Source organism: Xenopus laevis, chromosome 7L (genome assembly GCF_017654675.1).
Source record: "Xenopus laevis strain J_2021 chromosome 7L, Xenopus_laevis_v10.1, whole genome shotgun sequence".
In the NCBI taxonomy this organism is placed as follows: domain Eukaryota; kingdom Metazoa; phylum Chordata; class Amphibia; order Anura; family Pipidae; genus Xenopus; species Xenopus laevis.
Window position 1 is genome coordinate 7,738,429 of NC_054383.1, and position 22,004 is coordinate 7,760,432.

General features: G+C 40.7%; 1 protein-coding gene across 3 annotated transcripts; it reads left to right on the forward strand.

Annotated features, from left to right (window-relative positions):
• Window positions 1–2,166: 2,166 nt before the first annotated feature.
• Window positions 2,167–15,140, forward strand: ing4.L (inhibitor of growth family member 4 L homeolog). 3 transcript variants are annotated; one of them, XM_041570189.1, is made up of 8 exons: window positions 2,167–2,185; window positions 6,864–6,935; window positions 7,022–7,188; window positions 8,490–8,604; window positions 9,923–10,031; window positions 10,409–10,553; window positions 12,433–12,494; window positions 14,174–15,140. In XM_041570189.1, the coding sequence occupies exons 2-8, from the start codon at window positions 6,908–6,910 to the stop codon at window positions 14,211–14,213; spliced, it is 666 nt and encodes a 221-aa protein (XP_041426123.1). In that variant the 5' UTR covers window positions 2,167–2,185; window positions 6,864–6,907; the 3' UTR covers window positions 14,214–15,140. The 3 variants fall into 3 exon arrangements, with proteins under 3 accessions (XP_041426123.1, XP_018080541.2, XP_018080542.1); XM_018225052.2 differs by lacking the exon at window positions 2,167–2,185 and adding an exon at window positions 2,196–2,327; XM_018225053.2 differs by lacking the exon at window positions 2,167–2,185 and adding an exon at window positions 2,399–2,581.
• Window positions 15,141–22,004: the final 6,864 nt, after the last annotated feature.

Sequence of the window (22,004 nt, forward strand, 5' to 3'; positions counted from 1 at the left end):
GGAATTTGTTGCACCTGGGCCGACGCAGTGTCTCCTGGAGACGGCCACATCATAAAGCTGATAGGAGTGTAGGCTGGGCCCCCCAGACGCTGCAACTCCCCAGGGTACCTATAACTATTATCTCTTTAGCAGCCACAATTGGGGGAGGTCAGAGGGAGCATGGCCAGCACAGTTTTCAGCAAGGTGCAGGTCTGGGTCAGTGGGTCCAACTGGCCCAGTCCCACCCTGATATTCGTCCAGCATTTATCCACAGGCTGAGAATCCTCCAGGTTTGGCAGTAGCCTAACTCCCTCAAACTAAATTCTGGGCTCCCCCAGGAATCCAGCACTCAAACTTGTGCCAGTGATGTTAAATTTAGGGATGGCCAAGACTTCAGCCTGCATAAAAGCTCACTTTGTGTGTCTGAACCCCAAGACACTGTGTCAGCCTGGTTCCTGATACATGAACCAGGCTGACACGGTACAAAATTTTTAATTGATTGTATTTAGAAAGTTTATTTTCTCAGTATGCTGAAGCTTATATAAATTTTCATTTTCACGATAGTTCCCCTTTAATAACATTGGGATCAACCATCATTTTTACCGGCCAGGCCAGGTGGCAACCCTACTCTGGTTTCAGATACACAAGTGAGCGGACGCCAGCATTTATACACAGGTAGGGTTGCCACCTGGCCGGTAAAAATGATGGTTGATCCCAATGTTATTAATTGGTAAAAAAGATAAATATACAGGAAGGCTGGTGTTTTTTTCCAGAAAAGGAGGCAACCCTAAACACAAGAATCAGTCAGAGATGGCATTAGTATTTTACAGGCTGGGGTTATAGACACTGTTTGCACTAACACTCACTTTTTAAGTGGAAGTGTATGAGGTAAAATAGGGCCTGACTTTTGGACCTTAAGGCCCCTGACCTGACTCACATTCACTTCCGTTATTGGATATAATCTCGCGCTCTTTCTCATTCCATAGTCAATAACATGCCCACACTATTAAATCAACGACCCGAATTTACAATCTTTTAAAGGAGAATTCAATCCTCTTGATACCCCACTGGTTTTGTCCTTGACATGTAAAGCCAGCTGAAAAGTGAGTTTTGCTGAGGAGATGAAAGTACACAAAAAAATGGTGGCTGTGAAGATGCAGATTTGAAAAACACATTGATGTAACATAGAATCGGTTAGGGTAAGTGCCATGCTGAGTTAAGGCCCCCGATGCGAAAAAGATGCGGCGGCGATCCAACGGGATTTTCTAAGCAGATTTCGATCAGGAAAGCCTGTCGGGGGGCTCTACACACGGGCCGATAAGCTGCCGACGTGGGACCTCCGACGGGCTTTCCCGAAATCTGCTTAGAAAAGCCCGTTGGATCGCGGCCGCATCTTTTCGTTGATGCGGTCCTGCGATCCGACCGCCTGTTTGGCCTCCGTTCTGCTCCGATCATGTGCCTTAAGGCCCACTATCCGATCAGCCCGATATTGCCCACTACAATGTGGCCAAATAGGGGAGAGTCGCCAAAAGAGCGGATCTCTACGTCTATGGCCTCCTTTAGTGTTTCAGCTGGAGACCTCATTCATACCTCCCAACATTTTGGAAGTAAAAAGAGGGACAAAAAAAAATTTTCTGCACGTAGCACAGCAATTTTTGACCACACCCCTTTCTGTGGCCACAACCCCTAATTACCATGTTTGTTTTACAAAATTTGGCAGGTTATGAAAGTTTGAAAATATTTCTCCTTATCTAAACTGTGTTTTTGTGTCTCAAAATTGTTACAAAGTATCTTATTTGCACCTGTTAGCTGTTCTGGGCTCTCTGCTAAAAGCCAATTAAGTGAGAAACTTTGTTTCTTTTTCTGGCTGTTCAGTGCAGAGAAAAGAGGGACTTTCCAGTACAAATGAGGGACTGCGGGTTGAGCTGTCAAAAGAGGGACTGTCCCTCCAAAAAAGGGACAGTTGGGCGGTATGACATTTGCAATTCACACCTGGGGTTTGCAAGATAAATGTGTGAATGGTTGAACTTCCCTTTAATAGGAATACCAGTGAGCAGTTTGGCCCTGAAAGTGAGCTCTGCTTATCAAACGGTTAATATGGAAGCCAAATGCTTAACACAAACGTGCAGCAGCCACCATGGTGACATTTGAGTGCGTCTCTGACGTAAAATACACCAGAGGGCGTCGATTAACAAAACACCCGCAGGTAAGGACGCTCACTTCCGCCCCAGCCAATGTGGCGGCGAGTTCGGCGACGCTGAGCGCCTTGCGTTCCAACTACAGACCGGAAATCGGTTTGTTGTCTGTCAAGATGGCGGCGGGAATGTATTTGGAGCATTATTTGGACAGTAAGGCATTGCGAGCGTATTTTAGTTATGCGCGGGAAGTGCGTGTTTGTAGCTGCAGGCTGAGGGCGGCCAGGGGTCGGGGTGTGTGTAGTTTAACAAGTCCGTGAGGGAGAGTGTGCTCTGTGCTGTGTATGTACAGTAAGGAGGGAAACTGAGACTTGTGTGTAGCCAACGATGAACCCAACTTGTTTATAAGGATTTCTGAATAAATATTAATGGGGAAAAGATTATGGAATTCTGAGCCAATTCCCAGTGTACGTGTTACATTGAATTGTTATTGAACACAGACTTTATCCCTGTCTGTGACTCTCAATGTGACAGAAGCCCCTTATCCATCATTTACCTGTGCACATTATTTCAGCAGTCAGGAGCAGCAGTGCAGAGACCATGGATTCATGTCACTTAGCAATGACCACGTGATACACACACACAAGGTTACTGCTTAAATGAAGGAATGTTGGAACATAGTGTTTGTACCTGGATTAGGGTTTACAGCTTTACCGGAACAAAATACCGGCCTTCCTATATATTTAACTTTTTTCCCTATTAATGACATTGGGATCAACCATCACCCGGTCGGTAAAATACCGGCCAAATGGCAACCCTAACCTGGATAGAGAACTGGCTAAAAGATCGACTACAAAGAGTGGTGGTAAATGGAACATTTTCTAATTAGACCAGTGTTGTTAGTGGAGTACCGCAGGGCTCTGTACTAGGTCCCTTGCTTTTCAACTTGTTTATTAATGACCTGGAGGTGGCCATTGAAAGTACTGTTTCTATTTGTGCAGATGAGACTAAATTGTGCAGAACTATAGGTTCCATGCAGGACGCTGCCACTTTGCACAGTGATTTGTCTAAACTGGAAAACTGGGCAGCAAACTGGAAAATGAGGTTCAATGTTGATAAATGCAGGTTATGCACTTTGGCAAAAATAATATAAATGCAAGTTATACACTAAATGGCAGTGTGTTGGGAGTTTCCTTAAATGAGAAGGATCTTGGGGTCTTTGTAGATAACAAGTTGTCTAATTCTGGGCAGTGTCATTCTGTGGCTACTAAAGCAAATAAAGTTCTGTCTTGTATAAAAAAGGGCATTAACTCAAGGGATGAAAACATAATTCTGCCTCTTTATAGGTCCCTGGTGAGGCCTCATCTGGAGTATGGGGGCAGTTTTGGACTCCAGTCCTTAAGAGGGATATAAATGAGCTGGAGAGAGTGCAGAGACTAAGTGCAACTAAACTGGTTAGAGGGAGGGAAGACTTAAATTATGAGGGGAGACTGACAAGGTTGGGGTTGTTTTCTCTGGAAAAAAGGCGCTTGTGAGGGGACATGATTAGACTTTACAAGTACATTACAGGACATTATAGACAAATAGCAGGGGACCTTTTTACCCATAAAGAGAATCACGTACCAGAGGCCTCCCCTTCAGACTAGAAGAAAAGAACTTTCATTTAAAGGAACAGAGTAGGGGGTTCTTCACAGTCAGGACAGTGAGGTTGGGGAATGCACTGCCGGGTGATGTTGTGATGCTGATTCTGTTAATACACTTAATGTGGCCATGGATGCAAAGATCCGATCGAGGATTCTTACGGTTTTCGGACCGTGTGTGGACATTCCCGACATTTTTCGTCCCACGGAGGTCAATCGGACAGGTTAAAAAATTTCTGTCGGCTGCGGGTAATATCTCTGCGTGTATTGCTGATCATACGATTTTCAGTGGGAGACTGTCGCTAGCTTTGTCAGACATAACTTTGTACGATTGCTTTTAGGGGCAGAACATCGGCTAATCTGTTCTTTTACTCCTTTATTTGATCGGAATGGTTAGTGGCAGGGCGGGAGATTGGGAAGTCCGATCTTCGCGGATTCAAACGATCGGATCTTTGCATCTGGCCAGCTTTTAAGAGGGGCTTGGATGATTTCTTGGACAAGCAGAATATCAAAGGCTATTGTGATACTAAAATATATTATGAACATAGATATTGGTTGTATAGTTTCAGTGGGGGTGTGTTAGGATGTGCGCTGGGTTTCATTTTGACGGGTTGAACCCGGTGGTCTTTTTTTTTTTTGAACCCAGCTTAATTATGCAACTAAATCTAGTGAAAATCTGGAATTCACCTATATATTGTGTTTCCAGTAGTTGTTTAGAAAGACAGGTTCCCCCATTTGGCAAAAAAAAAAAAAAAACAGGGCATTCTTGTAGAAGGTTTCTCAGAAGATTTTGCCTTGTGACTGAGCAACTTTTAGGGCTAGTCCACACGGGGAGATAGCAACGCGTTTGCGGTCGCGGCGACAAAGCGCCGCGACAGTCGCCGCGACCGGCGCAGGCGACAGTTTTGTATGGGCGCCTATGTAAAAACGCCTGTGCTAACCACACGAGGCGATGCGCTTTTCAACAGTCGCCTGAAAAAGCCTGGCGAGGCATTTTCAGGCGACTGTTGAAAAGCGCATCGCCTCGTGTGGTTAGCACAGGCGTTTTTACATAGGCGCCCATACAAAACTGTCGCCTGCACCGGTCGCGGCGCTTTGTCGCGCGACCGCAAACGCGTCGCTATCTCCCCGTGTGGAATAGCCCTTAAACTGCCCCATTGTGTTGCCATTTAAGCACAGTCATTGTATAGAGTGGTCCCAACAAGTCCAGCCCATTTTCATGAATTTTACACCAGAATGCTTTTCTAAATGGTTTGTCCTTTGAGAAATGAAACTGTAAAATTCAGTATAGGTATGGTATCTGTTATCTGGAAACCTGTTATCCAGAAAGCGCCAAATTATGGGAAGACTACCTCCCATAGACTCCATTTTATTCAATGAATCTAGATTTTTAAAAATGATTCACTTTTTCGGTGTAATTATAAAACAGTCGCTTGTACTTGATCCCAACTAAGATATAATTAATCCTTATTGGAAGCAAAACCAGCCTATTGGGTTTATTTAATGTTTATATGATTTTCTAGTAGACTTAGGGGCACAATTATCAAAGGTCGAATTGATGTGAATTTTTTATTTACTCTGATAAATTGGAGTGTACTCAAAACTCGAATGTTATGTTGTTTAAGAAAAAAATCAAATGTCTAAAATACGAACGAATGTTACTGACCCCAAAACTCGAATTGAATGCCAATGAAACTCATTTCGAGTTTTTCTCAGAGAAAACCTTGAATGTCAGGAAGGCTATTCACATCTTCCAATGGGTCAACAGACCTCTGCCATTGACTTGTAAATGAACTCGCCAGGTTTTAGGTGTCGAATATTCGAATTTGAACGGTTTCCGTGGTCGAGGTGTGATAAATCTCACATTCAAATTAACATTCGAGTTGGTGCTTTTTTAAATTCAAATTTGTGCGTTTTGACACCATTCGAATCTTAATAAATCTGCCCCTAAAAGTACAGTGATCCATATTGTGGAAAGACCCTTTATCGAGAAAAACTAGTTCCAAAAGAATTCTGGATAAAAGGTCCCATTCCTGCACTATGTTATGCATTGGGGCTTCTGTAAATTGTGTATGACAGTCTGTTTGCACCTTGTTTCGAGCCATTAGTATTGCAGTTGTGCATTTAGAGCCGACTTGTAAAAGCTGTGTGTCCTAGTACACGAATAAATGGCCACCCCATTAGATTTCTGGCAGTAAACAAGACTATGAGGCCAGTTTTTCTACTTTAGCACTTCCTGTCCCACAAAAAGGAAGTGATAAAACGAATTACCAGTCCACTTTGAAGTCCCTGATAATGAGCAGCTCAGTGCCTGCTGCCTAGAGAAGGGAGGGGATTTGTTTGTTCAGAGGTAGATAGAGAGCTCTGTTTATGGGGCACACGTTGAGGTCAGTAACCCGTGATAAATCTGCTCAGTCCTGTCACTGAGATGAGTTGGTTGGTGCAAAGGTGTTTAATAAAGCATGCAAGTCATACATGAGAGTTAATAAAGGGTTGGTTCACCTTTAAGTTAACTTTTAGTATCTTATAGAATGGCTTATTCTTGGCAACTTTTCAATTGGTCTTCATTTTTTATTATAGTTTTTAAATTATGTGCCTTCTTCTGACTCTTTCCAGTTTTCAGATGGAGGTCACTGACCCCATTTAGAAAACGAAAGTTCTGTAAGGCTACACATGTATTGTTATTGCTACTTTTTATTACTCCTCTTTCTATTCGGGTCCTCTCCTTTTCATACTCCAGTCTCTTATGCAAACAATTGCATGGTTGCTAGGGGAATTTGGACCCTAGCAATCAGATTGCTGAAACTGCAAACTGGAGAGCGGCTGAATAAAAAGCTAAATAACTCACAAAAAAATGAAAACCAACTGCAAATTGTCTCAGCATATCACTTTCTACATCATACTGAAATTTAATTCAAAGGTGAACAACCCCTTTAAGTTGTGTGGCTGTTGGTGAGCGAGTCCTTTGAACTGACACTCGTTGCGTGGATCCCTCCAGCTTGCTTTGCTGATGATATAGGAGCAAACCTCAGTATCCAATTCAGCCGTTTGTTGTTGTTCTTTTAAACAAATAAAATATATATATATATGTACGGTGCATTTGTTACAGGTATAGAAAACTTGCCCTTCGAACTGCAGAGGAACTTTCAGCTGATGAGAGATCTGGACCAGAGAACAGAAGGTGAGGTACCTGAGCTGCTGATTCTTTCATTTGTTGCTCTGTATTTGCGCTGCTTGTCTTCTCACATTTCTCTCATTTCTCATCAGACCTGAAACGTCACATCGACCGTCTGTCCTGCCAGTACATGAGCAACGCCCGCTCCATGAATTCTGAGGAGAAGCTGCAGCTGCTGAGACAAGTGCAAGAGGCTTACGGCAAATGCAAGGAATACGGCGATGACAAAGTGCAACTGGCTATGCAGACGTATGAGATGGTAAGAATGCCGCCTGTCTGGTAGGATACATAGAGAGCACGTGTTCATTACATTAAAGGAGAACTAAAACCTAACTAAAGAAGTAGCTAGAAATGTTGTACATTATGTTTTGTGCTTCTGTACCAGCCCAAGGCAACCACAGCCCTTTAGCAGTAAAGATCTGTGTCTCCAAAGATGCCCCAGTAGCTCCCCATCTTCTTTTCTGCTGATTCACTGCACATGCTCTGTGCTGCTGTCACTTACTGAGCTTAGGGAGCCACTCACAATATACAGTACACATAGAATAGAAATGTCACAATATAAGGCTGATTAGTAATTAATACACATAATTACTACATGGCAGCACAGAAACCAGTGCAATTAGCATCAGAATTGAATAATCAGCAAACCTGTAGCATCAGCTTATATTACAGCCAGGGAAGCCCATTTTCTGCTGGATAATTAGTGACGAGCCCTAAGCTTAGCTTCTCAACAGCCAATCAGAGCCCACTGAGCATGTGAGTGTCACAGACACTTTCCAAGATGGTGACCCCCTGTGACAAGTTTGAAGTCCTGGATCATTGCTGCTATTGACAAGCTGAAACTTTAGCCTCGTGCAATAAGTTCACTATAAAAAATATGGCATTTTAGAGTATTTTAAAGGGATACTATTATGAGAAAAAAAGTTTTTTCAAAACACATCAGTTAATTCACTGAAATCCGTTTCTCTAAAGAACAAATCAATTTTTTAATATTTAATTTTGGGATCTGACATGGGGCTAGACATATTGTCAGTTTCCCAGCTTCCCTTCAGTCATGTGACTTGTGCTCTGATAAATTTCAGTCACTCTTTACTGCAAGTTGGACTCCCCCCCCCCCAGCAGCCTAACAACAGAACATTGGGAAGGTAACCAGATAGCAGCTCCCTAACACAAGATAACAGCTGCCTGGTAGATCTAAGAACAACCCTCAATAGTAAAATCCAGGTCCCACTGAGACACATTCAGTTACATTGAGTAGGAGAAACAACAGCCTGCCAGAAAGCAGTTCCATCCTAAAGTGCTGGCTCTTTCTGAAAGCACATGACCAGGCAAAATGACCTGAGATGCACCTACACACCAATATTACAACTAAATACACTTGCTGGTTCAGGAATGACATTTTATATTGTAGAGTGAATTATTTGCAGTGTAAACAGTGTCATTTAAAAATAAAAACGACTCAGTAAATATTGCCCCTTTTTAACAAAAAAGAAAAATAGACGAGAGCTGCTTTTCACACGCCAATATGAATACATGATAGTGTTGCCCCTGTCGCTGCAGGTAGACAAGCACATCAGAAGGCTGGATACAGACCTTGCTCGTTTCGAAGCTGATCTGAAGGAGAAACACATTGAATCAAGTGACTATGACAGTTGCTCCAGCAAGGGCAAGAAGAGTGAGTATATTTCTCTTTATATCTGTTCTCCTGCCCTGCCACTACTCTTGGGTCATTTCATTCCAATACCTTGAGACTTTTCTTATGTTTTCTTAAAGGGGTTGTTCACCTTCCAAACACTTTTTTTAGTTCAGTTGTTTTCAGATTGTTCCCCAGAAATAACAACTTTTTTTCAATTCCTTTCCATTATTAATTTTTTACTGTTTTTCCAAAATCTAAGTTTAAAGTTGAATGTTCGTGACGTGTCTCTGGTGTTGAGTCTGGCAGCTCAGTAATTCAGGTGCAGACTCTGAACTGTTACAATTTTACAACATTTAGTTGATCCATTTCTCAGCAGCATCTCTGGAGTATTAGCAACTATTGTATCAAGTCTAACAGCTGCCTGTAATGAAACTCTGCTCAGCAGGAACAAAGACAAGAAATGTATCAACTAAATGTATCAATTTAGAACATTTTAAAGGGTCGGCGACCCCCCTCCCAGAGCTGCTTTAGAAGGTGAAAAATTACACTTAACACTTCAATTTTAGAAAAACAGCGACACATAGAAAATAGAAAGTAACTGGAAAAAGTCTTTATTTCTAGCGATTTTTCTGAAAACAACTAGTTGTTTGAAGGTGAAGAACCCCTTTAAAGGGATTCTTTCATGATTTTTATGATGTAGATTTTATTTCTAAATGACATTGTTTACACTGCAAATAATTCACTCTACAATATAAAATTTTATTCCTGAACCAGCAAGTGTATTTAGTTGTAATATTGGTGTGTAGGTGCATCTCAGGTCATTTTGCCTGGTCATGTGCTTTCAGAAAGAGCCAGCACTTTAGGATGGAACTGCTTTCTGGCAGGCTGTTGTTTCTCCTACTCAATGTAACTGAATGTGTCTCAGTGGGACCTGGATTTTACTATTGAGTGCTGTTCTTAGATCTACCAGGCAGCTGTTATCTTGTGTTAGGGAGCTGCTATCTGGTTACCTTCCCATTGTTCTGTTGTTAGGCTGCTGGGGGGAAAGGGAGGGGGTGAAATCACTCCAACATGCAGTAAAGAGTAACTGAAGTTTATCAGAGCACAAGTCACATGACTGGGGGCGGCTGGGAAACTGACAATATGTCTAGCCCCATGTCAGATTTCAAAATTAAATATAAAAAAATCAGTTTGCTCTTTTGAGAAATGGATTTCACTGCAGAATTCTGCTGGAGCAGCTCTATTAACTGTTGTGTTTTTTCCCGTGACAGTATCCCTTTAACCACTAGATATGGTTCTTTACCCCCATAGTTCCTGCCCCCACCTTGGGATAACGCTTTGATTATCCCCCCTGTAGAGGGAAGAGGACAGAAGGAAAAGAAAGCTGCAAAGGTCAGGTCCAAGGTCAAGAACTCTGATGATGAGGCCGTGAAAAACACTCAAAAGAAAATCAAACTTGTACAGACGTAAGTGCTTTCAAATGGGTGCGCATTGAATACATTTCGATAACCAGGAAACCTTCAGTATTTGGGAGGAAGAGAATTAGGGGCTGATTCAGAAAAGGTCAAAAAAGTGCGTGTTATTTATAGCGTGCCTTAAAATTGACATTGCTTCTTCGATTTTTAAAATTAACAATCGATTCACTAAAAGTTCACTTGTCTGACTTATGAAGCGATTTCTCTTCGTTTATTTTCAGTGAATCGTGTGCGGTATTTTATAGCGTGCGTTATTGTGAGTTATTTTAAACCATGTGATATAGTCACCTGTTAATGGTGCAATCCATAGCACCTAAGACATTAAATAACTCCCCATGTCTGCCTTGTTGCTTCTTTCTTAATCTCAGGGCCGAGTATGGGGCCCCGGCGGGAAATTTTGGGAAGGTGCAGCCTTCAGATGTTCTGGACATGCCTGTTGACCCCAATGAGCCCACCTACTGCCTGTGTCACCAGGTCTCCTATGGAGAGATGATCGGCTGTGACAATCCAGACGTGAGTGTGACATCATTCGTAGGGCTTATTTTGTTTTATAACAGGCAGATTTATCAAGGGTCAAATTGATCGTTCGAATTTCCGATTTTACTTATTTATTTATTTTTTATGGTCAAAACTGTCAAATTCGATTAGGGAGTTATGAGTTTTTTTCGAGATTTATCATATTCTGGCCCATAAAGAAATAGAATTTGACTATTCACCACCTTAAACTTGCCGAATTGCTGTTTAAAGGGGTTGGTCACCTTTAAATTAACTTTTAGTATGCTGGAGAGAGTGATATTCTGAGACAATTTGCAATTGGTTTCCATTTTTATTAATTATTGTTTTTGAGTTATTTAGCTTTTTATCCAGCAGCTCTCCAGTTTGCAGTTTCAGCAATCTGGTTGCTAGGGTCCAAATTACTCTAGCAACCATGCATTGATTTGAATAGGAGACTGGAATAGGAATAGGAGAATATCTGAATAGAAAGGCGAGTAATAAAAGGTAGCGGTAACAATAAATGTGTAGCCTTACAAAGCATTTGTTTTTTAGATGGGGTCAGTGACTCCCATTTGACTAGGACAAGGCAGAAAAAAAAGCAAATACTTTAAAAACTACAAAAAAGAAGACCAATTGAAAATTTGCTTAGAATTAGCCATTCTATGACATACTTAAAGTAAACATAAAGGTGAACTACCCCTTTAAGTCAATGGTAGAGGTCCAGGGATCAATTTGGATTTTTTTTTTTCAGAGAAAAAACTCAAATCAAGTTGTTTAAATTGAGTTTTCAGGTAGATTTAATTCATCCGAGTTTGAAAAATTTGATTTTTAAAATACATTTACGATTGGTCGAATTTATGGGAGTTTAGGGGAGTTTTTAAAAACTCGCATGAATTCGAAATTCGACCTTTGATAAATGTGCCTCTAAGGGGCAGCTATATCAAGGGTCGAAGTGAAAATTAAAATTTAGACTTTTTGAGTTTTTTTTAAAGTGAAATTCGACTGGGGAATAGTTAAAACTCAATTCGAGTTTTTTAAAAAATGTATTGTGTTCTGGTCCTATAAGAATTCGACCAATCGCCACCTTAAACCTGCCAATTTGCTGCTTTAGCCTATGGGGGACGTCCTGGGATCAATTTGGAGTTGTTTGCAGCCTTCCTGGAAATTCTAATTTTTCAAACTCAGGTGAATGGGATCGACCCTCAAATTCGAATCAAATTTGATTCGAGTTTTTTTTCTCCCTAATTTGAAAAATTTGGATTTTTTTCATAAATTTCAGTTTATGAATTTCAAGTTCATGGGAGCGTGTGGAAGTTTAAAAAAACCCATGAACTCTAAATTTGACCCTTGATAAATGTGCCCCTTAGAATACCTGGTAACACATCTTGGCGGACAGCAGCTTAACACTCGAAAACCACAAAATGTGGCAGCAATTGGGGAAAGGATCTAGACCAGGGGTCCCCAACCGCCGGGCCGTGGCCCAGAACCGGGCTGCAGACACTCCTGCACTGGGCCGCCCACCCCACAAAAACGAGGCGTGCAGAATTGGACGCCGACGCATCCAAACTTGCTTCCAGCCCCACCCCCAGTCCTTGCAAATTAAAAAAAAAAAAAATTTTTTTTTTTTTTTTGCCCGGTCCAAAAAAAAGGTTGGGGACCGCTGCTCTAGACGTTTGCATAGGGATGTGGGTCTCTGAAGAGTCACTTCTAGCTGAGGAACGTTTAGAAATTCCCAAAAACACACCCTTTGCCTCAGGGCAGATCATAATGCTGCTCAGGACTGGTCTCTACTATCTTTCTTAGAATAGTAAAATCCCTTTGAAATGGTCATACATTGAATCTGGACACAGCTGATATCACGAGTGTGAGGCTCATGCATTTACCAATCTTTTCACAGTGCTCCATTGAATGGTTTCACTTTGCTTGTGTCGGACTTGCCACAAAACCTCGTGGGAAATGGTAAATACGATCTTTTTCTTTTTTTTGTTTCGATCATTCTTATTGAGTTTTCTTTTCCAATGACTTTCTATTTTCTATGTGTCACAGTTTTTTCTGATATTGAAGTGTAAAGTGTCATTTTTCACTTTCTGAAGCAGCTCTGTGAAGGGGGGGGGGTCGCCGACCCTGTAAGCTGTTCTAAATGATACATTTAGTTGATACATTTCTTATCTTTGTCCCTGTTGAGCAGAATCCCTGGGTTTCATTACAGGCAGCGGTTAGACTTGATACAATAGTTGCTGATACTCCAGAGATGCTGCTGAGAAATGGATTAACTAAATGTTGCAAAATAATAAGATTTTGTGCCTGAATTACTGAGCTGCCAGACTCAAATTTACGAATTTCCCACAGAATTTGCAAAGCGTCGGAAAAAAAACTTGAAAATCAGACATTTTCATGAAAAATCGGAAATTGACACCCGCGCCAAGCTTATGGTGGCTTCAAAGTCAAAGGGGCGTCCGAATAGTGTTGACGCGCACCGATTGTGACGCAAGCGACTTTTGGAAGGGCGTCCAAAAAGTTTTGACGCCGGCGTAATTTCGCGGGAGATTCACAAATTTATTCACCGGCGGCGAAACATGGAAATTTTCTGCAAATTCGTGCCAGGCAAATTTTTTCACCTTGTTTTGCCGCGGAAATGATGCCCATAGACTTGTATGGTGTCGCGCATCATAAAAAAGAATACGCGCGGCAAAAAAAATTGACAACATTTCGCCAACGGGATTTTTTTTTTGACCAAACTAGTCAAATTCGCTTAGACATGAACATTAAACTTTAAACTTGGATTTTGGAAAAACAGTAAAAAAGAAATAATGAAAAGTAATTGAAAAAAGGCCTTATTTCTGGGGAACAATCTGAAAACAACTGAACTGATAAGTGTTTGAAAGGTGAACAACCCCTTTAAAGGGGAACTGTCACAAAAATAAAAATGTAATATAAGCTTCCTCATAATGAAGTAAGAAACTTTCTAAATACAATCAATTAAATATTCTGCATCATTTCTGAAATAATCAAGTTTATGTTCACTATCCCTCTCTCAGCATCTGTTTCTCTTCATTCTCTCTTCATGCAGCAGTTGGGTGTCAGATATTCATTGACAGTTAGATCCAATATATCTTATAGGGGGGAGGATTCCTTTCCTAGCAGATGAATTAGCAGATGTATTAGAGCTCACTCAAATAACTGATTCCAGTACAAACAAAATCTTACAAAATAACTGCCTTTTGCACAAATTCTGCATGTAGAGAGACATGATGTCTGGTGAGTTTAATAGAGTGAGCTCTAATACATCTTCTAGGCAAAAGGAGCCCCCCATAAGATATATTGGATCTAACTGTCAATGAATATCTGACACCCAACTGCTGCATGAAGAGAGAATGAAGAGAAACAGATGCTGAGAGAGGAATAGAGAAGATCAACTTGATTATTTCATTAATGGTGTAGAATTTTTAATTGCTTGTATTCGGAAAGTTTCCGTTTTCAGTATGAGGAAGCTTATATTACATTTTCATTATCGCGATAGTTCCCCTTTAATGATGTATGATCCCTAATTAACCTCCTGCTCATACCTGTGCCAAACTTCTTCATTCTCGTGTGACACCCGTCTGTCGCTTCTCACTGTATTTTCGTATCACCTTCAGGTTTTGCCCACGCTGTTCCCAGGAGCGGAAGAAGAAATAGGACTGGGCGCAGGGGTTCCTTTGGGGTCTGGCACGGAATTCACGGGTGGTTGTAACCCTCTGTCGTGTCTCCTGGGCCAGGAGTACTGTGTCTTCCAAGCGAGGCTCATTGCAGCTGATGTTACTGACAGTATTATGACTCCAACCCCACCCACTGCCTCTTGGCTGCCCTCTCATTGTCCATGGCAGGAGCCCTGTGTTAAAGGACCAGTAACACTAAAAAAATTTTATGTAAAAAAAATAATTCCACCCCCCTCAAATAACACATCTATCTTGGACAAAGTTAATTTATTTTATTGTTTTGTACATAAATACCTAGATTAAATCCCTCTTCTGGTTGTGTGCTGCATTGAAACGGCAATGGGGCGACATACATTCTCTTATGCATGCGCGCTTTCTTTAAAACCATAAGTTAGTGGCTTCTGCTTCAGGAAGGATTTGTATTCTCCATTTGTTTCAAACAGTTTGTATGGGAAGAGAGTGTGTGGGAGCACTACCCTTAGCAAGATTTATTTCTAAAAGGGTTAGATAGTAAAGAAAAGTGTGGCGCTCTGCACTCGCTATCTGGGTTTCAGGTCTTCCTTGGAAGATTTAGGGCTGACCTGTGCGCTGCCTTATTTCTCGCTGGTACTGAAGTAAATCACTCTGGTCAAATATACAGAGCATCAGAAAACCCTTTTTGAAGCAGAAGACATCAGTTGCAACAAGAAAGTTTGGCTAGCAGGAGACTGGAGCTAGAATGCGTGTGGCCCTATCGCCTTTTTTGACATGCAGCAGACAACCAGAAGTGAGATATTACCTAAGTATTTATGTATAAAGTAGGGATGCACCGAATCCAGGATTCGGTTCGGGATTCGGCCAAGATTCGGCCTTTTTCAGCAGAATTCGGATTTGGCCCAATCCGAACCAAATCTGAATCCTAATTTGTATATGCAAATTAGGGGTGGGTAGGGAAATCACGTGACTATTCGTTACAAAATTTTAATTTCTTTCCACTTTTTCCTTTCCTGCCCCTAATTTGCAAATGCAAATTCGGTATTCGGCCGAATCTTTCACCAAGGATTCGGGCAAATCCCAAATAGTGGATTCGCTGCATCCCTAGTATAAAGCAGTAAAAAGAATTAACATTGTCCAAGATACATTTGTTATTTGAGGTGGGTGGAATTCATTTTTTTCATAAACGTTTTTAGTTTTCCTGTTCCTTTAATGTCAGAGAACACAGCCTGCAGTTTATTTCATGAAGGGGAAGGGGAGCATCTGTTACAAGTTTAAGTTACTTTTTTTTTATTCTACATACGGTTGTTTGTTCTCACTACAGAAGCAATGGGGAATCCGCCAGATGTTTTTTGGGAAACTGTAGTCCAGCAACATTTGGGGTGCCACCAATTAGCCATCCGCACACTACAGCGTTTTCACTGTTTTCATTTCTTCTGTATGCAGGACATTGGCACCCCTCTAAATTGTACTTTACAAAAAACATATCCCGTAGCTCAAAGTCCATAAAAATCCAGTTTTATTCAACTCACTTAAAATTGTTTACATACTGACCCCTCAACGGTCCACCTTACGCGTTTCGTACCTACCGGTACTTAATCATAGGCAATGTCAGCATTACAACAGTTCTAAAATTTATAACCTCAATATCAATGTCCCCAAATATTACATCTAAGTATCCTACCTTATTCTAATTAAACCTGTATATTATGCAGTATAATTGACATATTAAAAACACTTTTTGGGGACCTGTATTCTAAATAGTCCTCCAATATAAGTCTCTATCCTAATCTGCTTGTATCTAAAGGGACTCTAAAAAGCCTCAATCTAAGACCACCTCAGTCTTGATTATTTAGATTATTGTTTATACAGGTTACATGGAATAGGAATATGATCCCTGAAATGTGTGGTTGAAAAGAAGTGTAATTAATGAAGTGGTGTGCCCAATTTCTTTGATTGGTTTTAAACTTGTGAAGGCGGGGCTTTGTTGGTTTTCAATTTTGGAACTGTTGTAATGCTGATGTTACCTATGATTAAGTACCGGTAGGTATGAAACGCGTAAGGTGGGTCGGTATGTAAACAATATTACTATGTGAATTGAATAAAACTGGATTTTTATGGACTTTGAGCTACAAGATATATTTTTTGTTAAGTACAACTGGGAACTGGCGCAATATCCCTGTAGCATATTGCCTTATCCAGACTGGCAACTATATATTTTCCTAAATCATTTTTTGAACCCCACTAAATTCTCCCGCTGTGCCAAACCCCTCATTTCTGTTATACGCCTGCTCCTTCCCACAGCTGCCTTATTTTATCATAGAAAGGGTTATTATACCCGCCACACATTCTTCTCCCAATTCTATTGCTGTGTATATTCAGGAGATACTGCACTTATTACAAGATCACGAGTATAAGTTATCGTACGTCTCACAACACAGCAGCTGATACAACTGATAAATACACTAAGCTAAAAACAACATTATTTCTGCTACAAATGCAACATATAAAGCATAGAAATAACTGGTATGTCCATACAAATTCCAATAACTGCAACTCTATTGATGTTACTGATCTTATTGCATCCAGTAGAGCATGGCTGTTCATTTCTCATGCTGCATGTTCAGGGATGATGATGATGATGGTGGAGCACAGACTGGGATTCACATTCAGACCATGGACCACCAGTTGGACAGCCCTAAAGTTTGTTTGTACTCCACATATATTTTGTGTTATAGCCCCATAGCAGCATGTCAGGGTAGAACAGTCATCCACACGGATGCAGGAATTATATGGTGCTTTTTGGGGGGCCAGTGCTTAGTTTTGAGTTTTGCGTCCAGCCTAAGGTTGGACAAACCTCCTTTGTGTTTAATCCCCTCAGACTTTATTTTCCCTGAATATTTTCTTTGTACATGTCCATCCAGCTGCTTATAGTGTTCACACCCTCAACATATTCTATAGGATTATTTCTTCCTTAGAATGAACTTCATTCTCACAGCTCCTCACTTTGTAGCCCCAGTAATGACAATTCCCTTTGTATGTTCTTCCAATATCTGTCAGTTTATGTTTTCCACCTTATTTTATCTTTTTTTTTTTTCCATAAACTTGTTAAATGTCCACAACCAAACTAAATCTCTGCCTTGCTCCCAGGCATTTTCTTGTACCTCCATATACAGATCCTCCAGATATCTTAAAGGGATACTGTCATGGGAAAAAATGTTTTTTTCAAAATGAATCAGTTAATAGTGCTGCTCCAGTAGAATTCTGTACTGAAATCCATTTCTCAAAAGAGCAAACAGATTTTTTTATATTCAATTTTGAAATATGACATGGGGCTAGACATATTGTCAATTTCCCAGCTGCCCCAAGTCATGTGACTTGTGCTCTGATAAACTTCAATCACTCTTTACTGCTGTACTGCAAGTTGGAGTGATATCACCCCCCTCCCTTTCCCCCCCAGCAGCCAAACAAAAGAACAATGGGAAGGTAACCAGATAACAGCTCCCTAACACAAGATAACAGCTGCCTGGTAGATCTAAGAACAACACTCAATAGTAAAAACCCATGTCCCACTGAGACACATTCAGTTACATTGAGAAGGAAAAACAGCAGCCTGCCAGAAAGCATTTCTCTCCTAAAGTGCAGGCACAAGTCACATGACCAGGGGCAACTGGGAAATTGACAAAATGTCTAGCCCCATGTCAGATTTCAAAATTGAATATAAAAAAATCTGTTTGCTCTTTTGAGAAATGGATTTCAGTGCAGAATTCTGCTGGAGCAGCACTATTAACTGATTCATTTTGAAAAAAAATGTTTTTCCCATGACAGTATCCCTTTAAAGAAGAACTAAAGATTAACGAAGAAGTAGGGTAGAAATGCTGCACATTAGGGGTCATTAGAGCAAGTGCAGGTGTTCTGAGCTGGACGCAATAGCCTCACACATTTCTTTTAGGTGTCACTTTCCTGTACGTTGAAAACGGTTACCATTGGGTCCATTCGCTTATTCTGAGGAATGGTGCACTCCCAAACTGATGTAGCCCCCACTTTGAAAATGCTGGATGCACCTTTTTTTCCCCCTCCAATAAAACACATGCGCAGTTGCATCCATTTTGATGCGTCTGATAAAACTACAAGAGTCGCAACTTAAAATGCAGCTACATTTACAATGTGTATAAAAAGTGCCTCCACATTGCACTTGTGTTCATAAATGACCCCTATTATGTTTTGGGTTTCTGTAACAGTCCAAGAAAACTACAGTTCTGTTTCTCTGCAGATGCCCCTCCCCCCTATTCTTAGCTTCTCAACAGCAGCCTGGAGCACACTGAGCATGTGCAGTGCCGCTGACAATCAAAAGATGGCTTAACTGGAGCTGGCCTGGATCATTATACGGCTGTTGGACCTCTGGGCTGGTACAGAACGTTCAATATACGAAAGACAGCAATTTAAACCATTTTAATGTTCTATGTTCTCCTTTAAAGGATAAGTATCCCTTAAAAATAAGTGAATGTAAAATTGATGAGGGGGGTATTCTAAGCCCTTTTGTCATGTACATTCATTATTTTATTATTTTTAATTCCAAGATATTAAGGGATACATGTACTGTTAATATGAATGAATTATGTTACAACAGCGCCACCTGCTGGTCAGTTTCCCACAAGTCTGACCACCAAGTAGTCAAGGAAGTTGTCAGGAGAAAGAAAGAGGCTGCTCTGATGTTCTTCTGCTTAGGAAAGATTAGAGAAAGGTTTCTATTTTTTTCCTAAGCAGAAGAACATCAGAGCAGCTTCTTTATTTCTCCTGACAACTTCATTGACTACTTAGTGGTCAGACTGGTGGGAAACTGACCAGTAGGTGGCGCTGTTGTAACAAAATTAATTCATATTAACAGTACATGTATCCCTTAATATCTTGGAATTAAAAATAAATAAATAATGAATGTACATTGCAAAAGTGCTTAGAATAGCATCCTCATCATTTTACATTGACTTATTTTTACTGTTTACTTATCCTTTAACCCTAGTTGTCCTGTACGATCTTGGACCTCCAAATTTGCCTTTCACTTCACACATTCCATTGGGCCTGGCTTTTACTTGCAGCACATTTTTGCTGGAATTCTTTGTTGCTTTCACTAAAACACTAGAACTTGGTTCTTGCCCTATAACAGTCGGTGCTAAAAAGTTTTCATTTCGTTCATGTGTACTCAACGTTTTCTAATGGTACTGTTAAACCGGAGCCTGTGTGTGTTTGTACGAGTGTGTGAATCTCTTTGTAATGCGTGCATGTTATTACTAATTAGGTCAAAGAGTCTTAATTTATTTACCTTATTACATTGACTACATTTTGTATGTTCCTGACTTCTCTCGCTGAACCCTCTGACAATCTAATTAATGGATCAGCTGGACGCTCACCAACACTTGCCAGTCTCTCTGTACCGAACACCTGAACAGAATTCCTCACCCGACACTGAGCGCTCATTTGTTCCAAAAATGTCAGTTATTGTTTGTTTCCTTGTTGAAAATAAACTTGTTAAAAAAATGCACATTTGCTTCTCCTTTATTCTGATATAGTCTTTTTATTTAATGCTGATATCAAAACTTTTGTTGGGGAATGGGTACAGACATAGGAAAATATATTTTAGTCAAAAATGGCCATTCTCTCAAAATCTCCCCCTAACTGAACATAAAGCTGGGCTTTCAGGTGTATCTAGGAGAACAATTGCCCATTCTCTCAACATCTCCCCCCAACTTAAAATAAAGCTGGACTTTCAGGTGTATCTAGGAGAACAATTGGCCATTCTCTCAAAATCTCCCCCCAACTGAACATAAAGCTGGGCTTTCAGGTGTATCTAGGAGAACAATTGGCTATTCTCTCAAAATCTCCCCCCAACTGAACACAAAGCTGGGCTTTCAGGTGTATCTAGGAGAACAATTGGCCATTCTCTCAAAATCTCCCCCCAACTGAACATAAAGCTGGGCTTTCAGGTGTATCTAGGAGAACAAATGGCCATTCTCTCAAAATCTCCCCCTACTGAACATAAAGCTGGTCTTTCAGGTGTATCTATGAGAACAAATGGCCATTCTCTATAAATCTCCCCCCAACTGAACACAAAGCTGGGCTTTCAGGTGTATCTAGGAGAACAAATGGCCATTCTCTATAAATCTCCCCCCAACTGAACACAAAGCTGGGCTTTCAGGTGTATCTAGGAGAACAAATGGCCATTCTCTATAAATCTCCCCCCAACTGAACACAAAGCTGGGCTTTCAGGTGTATATAGGAGAACAATTGGCCATTCTCTATAAATCTCCCCCCAACTGAACACAAAACTGGGCTTTCAGGTGTATCTAGGAGAACAAATGGCCATTCTCTATAAATCTCCCCCCAACTGAACATAAAGTTGGGCTTTCAGGTGTATCTAGGAGAACCAATTACTCACCCTAACTGCCCTTCAGGCTCAGTCCCCTGCCACTTGTCCACATCTTGCCTAGGGGGCAGCCCTGCAGTTTGGGAATCACTGATTGAGCCTGTTGAAGTGCAAAATGTAAATAGGAAATGTTTTTTTCTGAACTTCCCCTTTAGTGGCACTATAGTAGAGGAAGGACAAAGTGTATAATTCAGTGCTCCAATGCTAGAGAATTAAAGTTTCTATAGGGAATAATGCACCACTAATTACTAGTATAATAAAAGGGAATATAATTCTAAATAACTTTCCAATATACATTGACATTTTCAGTTGTTTTCAGGTTCTCTGGTTCTGACACCCAGAACTATGTAACAAGAGTCCAGTCTTGGCGCTGCACACGACCCAGTCACATCAATATTCTGAGATGCACCGGGCACACAGCAAATCCCAGCAGATGTACATATGAATGGAGGGGGGTTGAGATAAATGATTGTCGGGCATAGGACTCCCACATTGTAAACCAGGGTCTGTCTGTAATTAATGTATCTTTTCTTTCTTTATACATAGGACTCATTTTTGGACCCTTATCTAAACATGTGCCATAAAAAATGAAAGTATATTACAAAAAGAATTTTCTCTCCTGCCTAATATCTAAATATCTCATTCTCAAACCCATGGAATTAACATGAATTTGCCCCTTGCTGCTATAACAGCCCCATCTCTGCTGTGAAGGTTCCCACTAGAGGTTGGACCCACTGGGTCTCTGGGAGTTAATTCCATTTAGCCACAAGAGCATTGGTTGGACACTGATGTGGGGGATCAGGCTTTTACACTCACATACTTCTTGATTTTACACACACACACTTCTTGATTTTACACACACACTTGGTTTTACACTCACATATAGTTGTTGGTGAGTCTCAGTGAGATTGAGGGCAACATTGCGATGAAACAGGAAACTCTTCCACAAAGAAGGAAAACCAGAGAAACAGCCCCAGCCCCTCATTCAGCAAACTTTCCTATACACTATACATTATTATACACTATACTCTATACACTATTATACACTATACATTCATGCAGGGAACGTTCTACCAAATATAGTTGCACTAATTCATTATTTTTTGATTGTTTTTTTTTTGTTTTAAACAACCAAATAGGTCGAACTTGTAAACGAAACACCTTAAAGGGATACTGTAATGGGGAAAAACATTTTTTTCAAAATGAATCAGTTAATAGTGCTGCTCCAGCAGAATTCTGCACTGAAATCCATTTCTCAAAAGAGCAAACTGATTTTTTTTTATATTCAATTTTGAAATCTGACATGGGGCTAGACATATTGTCAATTTCCCAGGTGCCCCTGGTCATGTGACTTGTGCTCTGATAAACTTCAATCAC

Excerpts from the sequence above, each read along its gene's own strand:
- ing4.L (XM_018225052.2), top strand. The coding sequence starts at position 2,291 with ATGGCGGCGGGAATGTATTTGGAGCATTATTTGGACA. Across the intron at positions 2,328-6,863 it reads TTTGGAGCATTATTTGGACA|GTATAGAAAACTTGCCCTTC; the intron begins GTAAGGCATTGC and ends CATTTGTTACAG. Across the intron at positions 12,495-14,173 it reads ACAAAACCTCGTGGGAAATG|GTTTTGCCCACGCTGTTCCC; the intron begins GTAAATACGATC and ends TATCACCTTCAG.